This window comes from Euphorbia lathyris, chromosome 5 (assembly GCF_963576675.1).
Source record: "Euphorbia lathyris chromosome 5, ddEupLath1.1, whole genome shotgun sequence".
Taxonomy (NCBI): domain Eukaryota; kingdom Viridiplantae; phylum Streptophyta; class Magnoliopsida; order Malpighiales; family Euphorbiaceae; genus Euphorbia; species Euphorbia lathyris.
The window spans coordinates 64,106,027-64,113,222 of record NC_088914.1 but is presented as its reverse complement, the minus strand read 5'-3'; the positions used below and the strand labels follow the sequence as shown (position 1 = coordinate 64,113,222).

General features: G+C 34.1%; 1 protein-coding gene across 1 annotated transcript; it reads right to left on the bottom strand.

The window, feature by feature from the left end:
* Nucleotides 1–1,031: 1,031 nt before the first annotated feature.
* On the bottom strand, nucleotides 1,032–5,695 carry LOC136229395 (uncharacterized). The gene is made up of 6 exons (XM_066018153.1): nucleotides 5,252–5,695; nucleotides 5,052–5,149; nucleotides 3,575–4,332; nucleotides 2,299–2,431; nucleotides 1,431–1,777; nucleotides 1,032–1,348 (listed from the first exon to the last, which is right to left on the bottom strand). Exons 1-6 carry the CDS (start codon nucleotides 5,550–5,552, stop codon nucleotides 1,225–1,227), a joined length of 1,761 nt encoding a protein of 586 aa, XP_065874225.1. The 5' UTR covers nucleotides 5,553–5,695; the 3' UTR covers nucleotides 1,032–1,224.
* Nucleotides 5,696–7,196: the final 1,501 nt, after the last annotated feature.

The window sequence follows — 7,196 nt, the reverse complement described above, 5'->3', positions numbered from 1 at the left end:
TATATATTGATTACCGCTTTAATCATGCTAAACAGTCCCACACCAGGTCTTTTTTTCTGCTCAACAGTTCTTTTTTGTTCTACCATGAATTTCTCTTTTACTTTTGGAGGAATCGAGCAAATAACGACAGAAAAAAGAAAGCAACTAGTGTAATACACGAAAGAGGCTAACTTACCGTGCGGGCGTGAGATGCGACCGGAGAAGGGAGAAGAGGCGGCGGCTGGAGAAGGGAGAAGAGGCGGTCGAGAACAGATTCCGATATTGGATGTTCGAAGATGCGTGTTTGAGCTGGGAAAGGGAATCCAATTCCCTGCTGGGCCTAAGGGAATGGGCTAAACTAAAGTGGGGTAAACCCATTATCTAAAATGGGTAAAGGGAATGGGCTTTTTTCCGAAACAAACAATAACAAAGGGAATGAAACCCTTCCATTCCCATTCTCATTCCTAAAGACCCCGAACCAAACGCCCCCTAGAGACGAAATTTAACTTTAAACCTAAAATCAAGTTAATTTAATATATTATAATATTTAATTTAGAAAACAGTTTTGTTAAATTTTAATATTTATATATTTAAAGATAAATCCGTGCAACTAGTTCGAATATACAAGCTTTCAAAAAAAAAAAAAAACAAGAAATACCCAAATATAAAATAAATAAATTGACGAAACAACAAATCAAAATCCAAAGAAAATCAAACCTAGCAAAAAAGGACAAAGAAATAGATGAAATCGAAGATCAGATCAATACTTCAAAAAGGGAAACAAATAAAACAAAGATATTTGATATAAATTAAATAACTGTTTTGTCTAAAGAAAAACAAAGATACCACAAACAATAACGCTAAAAAAAATGAGGGAATTTTAACTAAAAAATCATTAAAAAAAACGACACTTAAGTAATTTGCTCAGTTGACATTAATCCCTCTATAACCCAATCAGTTGACATTACCAATTAATTACTGAAGACCATAACCTTAATCATTCTTACCTTATCAATTTATGAGAAGACAGAGCAACATAAGTAGATGATTGGTCAATGAAAATAAAGAACACCTTGACTGAAAAATGGTGAAAAAGAATCTCTTTCTGTTACCAGAACTGTACATAAACTACAAAAGAGTATGGTATTAGCATATATACAAATTACAAATTAAGTATTTCATTAGACAACAACAACAACAACAACAAAAGGCTGAAGCAATTCTAGCAAGTAAGTAGAGCAATAGCTATTTACTTGATGGAGAGGTTAGCTTATTTTCTTCCGAATCATGTTTTAGCGAAGCATCTCCACCCATCAATTCCGAAAAGCCTTCAACCTTCACCGGTGGAGCTCTGAGGATGCCCATATTCCTGCATCCAAATAACCCCATTATTTCGAAAGTCCTGCAAATTGCCAAGCAAAAGATCGGTCGCTTTCCAAAATTGTACTTACGCTGCCTGCAATTGTTGTGCTTGCAAGGATGTCAGCCTAAACTGACTGCTAGATTGAGCTTGGAGTGCAGCAAATTGTTGTTGCCGTAACTGCATTTGTGCATTTCTGGAGTGGATTGCACTGAAGGCGTTACTATCCATAGGCAATTCTGATGGGTTTTCAAGCTTGACTTGGACCAATGGTCTATCCTTGTTGTCCATATCCATCGCAGGGCGAGGTGTGGCTGATTGGCGCCTACGCATTCTTTCCAAATGCTGCGGTTGAAAAGCCAAATTTTGGGAATGAACCATCTGCTGCATTTGTGGATTTGTCATTGCAGCAAGATGTTGTCTTTGTATTTGTTGTACCTTCACCAAATACCACAATATATCTATACCGGTAATTTCCATAACATGCAATAGACATGTTTATATTTAGGATGGATAAATCCCTCCTTTACAGTAATAATAAAAATTAAATAAATAAAAATACAATCATTAGAGCATGGTCCTGGAGGCTGGAACGACTCACAAAAAGATAGGCCAGAAATGCTAGCATATACAACATCTTAAAATACCAGACTTGTGAACTAAAAGCATAACAGAACGAGCTATGACGACCAGCTAATGAACAGAAATCAACAAAGCTAACAGCCACCTTTCCAAGGATCTATGGTTAAAGGTTTCTTTCTTTTCTTTTCTTTTTTTGTTGGAGGCAGAACCTTTATTTATTTTTCAGGGGTCAAGGGTACAATCCCAAAAAAATAAAAACACTTCTAAAATAAATATAATAGCCTGTCGAATAACACAGAAAGAAGACAAATTGCAAAGTGGAAAGCCAAAGGGGCAAAATGAGACACTGTATACAAGATCCTATATAGATAGCAGACCTGTTGGGGTAGCCGCAGGTTGCTCTGTTGCTGAGCCTGCAACTGTGCCTGAATTGCAAGCAGTTGTTGTGGAGTTGGTTGCACAACATTTCTCGTTCCATCCTTAACAAGCTCCATCAAAATACCAAGATTGCTTGTAGGAAAAGAGAAACTAGTCAGTTGACCATCAAAGAATACTTGGGTTAGTAATTGCATATTTTATAAACACCCCCAACAAGTTCACGCAACAAGTTATATATCCAAGACTGAGAAAGGAACAAATCAAATTTAGAAGAAATTACCAAAGATATGTTCATGATAGAAATGATCATATTACTTGCATTGCCCTCATTAAATTTATTATCTGTCATAGTTTAACATTTCATAGTTAACAGTTCCGTACAAGTAATTGGAAGAATATAACAATAATTAAATTGAATTTGTGCCCCCAAAAACTACTTATAGATGAATCCTATTGATTACTGGCTCATTCATAGCATCATATATGTGGCCAGTCATAGGTTTAACTCGTAATATAAACTCCATGTGCAAGATAGCTTCCGAGGCTACTAGATTTCCTAGGTCTTTACTACTTGAGGCATGGTCCCCCATATAAATATGAGAGAATAGAATTCAATATAGCTAAGAAGGATAGACGATGACCGAGATTAATATAGGTGAACATTATTGAAAATGACATCCGATTGCTAGATCTATCAAATGATAAGGAACAGAAATGAATAGAAAGAAGAATCCATAAAGCTGACTCCTACTAGCTGAAACTAGGGCTTGGTTGTTGTTGTTTGAGGCCATTTAAAACCACCCTTAGAGTTCATATTTAGTTATTTGATCGGCTGGAAACTTGGTATTAGTTTTTCAGCAGCATAATATTCATCTGCGAAAATGGAAGCCAGTTGCATGCTCACCATTCAATTTAATGAAGCAACAAATTAAGGAATAACAACCACATGAAAGCAATTTAGTTCACAGTTAAATCACCGGCTCATATACTTCATTTTCTTTCACAAACAATCAATGCTAAATATCTAGGCATTCATTTGGTGAAAAACAGTTACACATCACAACTACAAAATAAATAAATAAAACCTTGAAACTTGAATAAGAGAATCTAAAGAAGAAAGCAAATAAGAATTTTCATGAAATTAGTTCATTGGTAATTCTCCAATGAAAGCCAAGCACAAGGTATATATGCATCATAATAACATCCTTTAAAGGTGATAGATAAAGAAAACTACAATTAGCACAATAAACACAAAAATAAGGATTTGAAACTTACCTATATCCTGATGTTTTAAGGAACATCTTCAGCAGGTCAATTGCCGAACATTGTTTCCTATAACTATCAGCAAGAACTTTTAATGTACGGCCTAGTTTACCAATATGACACCTAAGCATTTGAGATAAGACTTCAACCGGAACTTCTGATGCACTGTCAAAACCCACTCGAGCTAACATGTGGGCCACCACCTTTTGAGACATCTGTGATGCCTGCTCTGGACCAAGAAGTCTCCTATTTCCTTCAGATCCATTTTTTCCACGATGTAAACTTCCCCCCTGTTCCACACTAATACCAAGCCTCTCTATCACAACAGAGCTTCTGGTCTGTGGTAATGTATCAAGAACTCCATGGAATTCAATTTTCTGATTATCTTGTGTTCTAGCCATAAGTGGAAGTGCACTATCAGGTACACAATTCAACGTAAACATTGTTTCTGGTAGAAGTAATACATCATCGTCATCAATAGAACTAGTACCATCTAAAACAGAATTGGGATGTATAATGGGTGTAAATGTAGCACGCCTTTTCTTATGCTTATTAAGAATTTTAAAGTAAGTAGACATTTCCTCAGGAGAACGTTTGTCTGACTCTCTATTCCCAAGTGAAAACCTGTATGGTCTACTCACTTTATACTTTTCTATAAATTGATTATACCATGTTTCAGGCAATTCGTCATTTTTGAACCTCTGGGGTATGCTATCCATTTCAGACTCACTATGTCTTGACCCAATGCCAAAACCAGATCTTGAATGGCTCTGCAAACAACCAGTTATTGTATGTAAGATAACCAACAAAAGCAGAAACATGAAAACATGCATAGTTTGCCTGTTTATAAATATGTTAGGCATTAGAAGTCACAAAAAGCATTTACAATGTGATTTGTAGCAGAAGACACATACAATGCACATGCATATTGTTCACTATAGCTTCTCCCATGCCTAGGTTGTTAGATAATAGTGCCACAGCTTTTTTATTTCAATATTAGATTGATTTACTACTTAGGAGCTTGCACAGTCAATTTATTGAGAATTTGAACTTAAAACAATTTGTAAGAATCATTCATCATAGACCATGAAGATTAGAATACATCACCCAATGTTATACAGTGAAATTGGGAAAGTTGAGAGTAGTGTTCCGCACATATCTAGAGTGCAAACCTTCGAGAATATGATCAAAATAATACAAATATGAAAGATTAAAACTAAACTTGATCGATTTGAATGATAGCAGTAACCTTTGAAGTTTTCTTATTGTATATAAAGCATTTTCTAAAACCAATTAAAAAAGTAATAATGTTATTCAAATGCAATCAAGTTTCCCTTTACCATTCAATGAACTTGCCTTAATCAACTCTACCTTCAAGTGTTAACATAAATTAGCTTCATTTTGCACGTAATTCTAACTCACACCCAGCAATTCATAAAATTAAATACTAAAAGTGGATGAATCGTCATCGTATGCTCAATTTAAAAACCTTAGATGGTGCTGAATTAGGGCCACCACCACCACCTTCTCGCCGTTGATCACCGTCATCTAGTGTATAGTACACATCATCACCATGCAACTGCAAATCTGAAAACCAAAAATTAAATAAATGGAACAGAATTTTCAAAGATATAAAAGAATTGCACTTTCTAAAAGTATTTACTGAAAGAACTGATTATAATGACTCACAATTTGGATTAAGCTTAGAGAAGGGAAAGGAAGAAGAGGCAAGAGATGGAATGTTAGACGACAGAAAGAGGGAAACAGTAGCTTTGTCGAACAAGAGAGCACGTGCCCGAAGCTGGAGGTGGATCTGAGCCTTGGGTTTTATCTCGTCGGCACGCATGAACGAGTCCCATGAGGTGGGAGAAGAAAGGAAGTGAACGAAGTTAGAGTAGAGCGAGTCGCCGAACCACAACCGCCATGCGCCCACCGTTTCAAGCTTGCGGGCTAGCTCGAAGCCGCGGCCGTCGTCACCGAGGAGAGACATCGGGCGCGGGCCGAGGCAGCGAGACTGTTCAGTTCGAGAGTTGAAAAATACAAAAGGACAAATTGGGAATTCTCACGGGCAAGCGTAGAAATTTAGTTTCCCCTTCGTAGCTTTGGCATGTTTTTAGCAGATGTGAAGTTAGCTTTGTTTGTTTGGGGGTTTAAGGGAAGGGAAAATGAATATGGAAATGAAGGTTAAATTTAATCTTGTTTTGGAATTGATGGAATGTCATTTAACTATTAAAAAATTTACATTATCTTCATTAATACTACCTCCGTCCCATAATATAAGTCGTTTTAGAGTTTTTCACACAAATTAAGAAATACAATTAATATTGAGTAAAGTTAATAAATTTGCATTGGTTAACTTAAAAAAATCTCTCTCATGTCACTATTGGACAATAAATATTGGAATGTTCAAAAGCACATAGATCAATACAAAATATTTAATGTTTGGACCAAAAAACTAAACTAAAAGTTCTTGGAAAACCAAAACGACTTATATTTTAAAAAAAAATTCACTTTCTAAAACGACTTATATTATGGGACGGAGGGAGTACTTATTAGAGGTTATAAATATAGAATTAATATGAGTAAACTACAGTAAAACCTTTATAAATTAATAATATTGAGATCATAAAATTTTATTAATTTATAGAGATATTAATAAATCAATAAATTAATAATTTTTAATTTATAGAGTGATCAAGCTGAGGATGAAGTTGAAGCTAATTCAGTATTTTTGGAATCAGTCACAAGAAAAGAAGCAATTATAGCATTAACCACTCTTTACAATTTTTTGTTACAATTTGATAAGGGTACATCAGAACTTTTGAATGCAATGAGAATAGTTAGAGATGAAATTCAACTAGATTTAAATTTCAAGAAAAAAACAAAGTATTATAAAATCGTATTTTGCTAAATTATCATAAATATATATATATATATATATATATATTTGGCATATGTATTTGAGAAATTATCAATTTATAGAGATAATAAAACGATGTATTTATAAAGAGTTATTCCAAAAAATTATTATCTTATTAATTTATTAAAATTGATCATTTTTTGAACTGGCCTAAGTCGGGACCATAAGAAATTATTATTTTAAATAGTTATTAATTTATGAAGGTTTTACTGTATTAACTCTCATTAACCCTCATTTACTCTCAACAATAAACTTCTAAACAAGGTTGCTTTAAAAATTTACATTACATTAAGTCCCTTAACTTGCATTAACCTTCTCTTAAACAAGGATTTAATGAATGTGGAAGTTAAAAGGGTTTTTTTTTCTAAAGAAATAAATTCTATTAAGCTTTTTTTATAATAATGTTTAAATCATTTCATTAGGTGAAGAAGTGCAAGTATATCATGAAAATTGTAAGACATAAAACTTTACATATGTATAGGTTAAAGTCTAACACAAGATTCATAAAGAAAATAAATTGATTACAAAGAGCAAACATAACCATAAAAGATACAACTAAAATAAAAAGATGACAAATCTCATACTTCTCACGAATCCAACTCCGCATGAAAGTAGCTGCAAACCAATCGTTATTATTTAGTTTCTTCCAGCCAATCGAATCTGAGTCATTTCTATTGGTGCAACCACGTAGATCCGTAGATCTACGTATAAGAT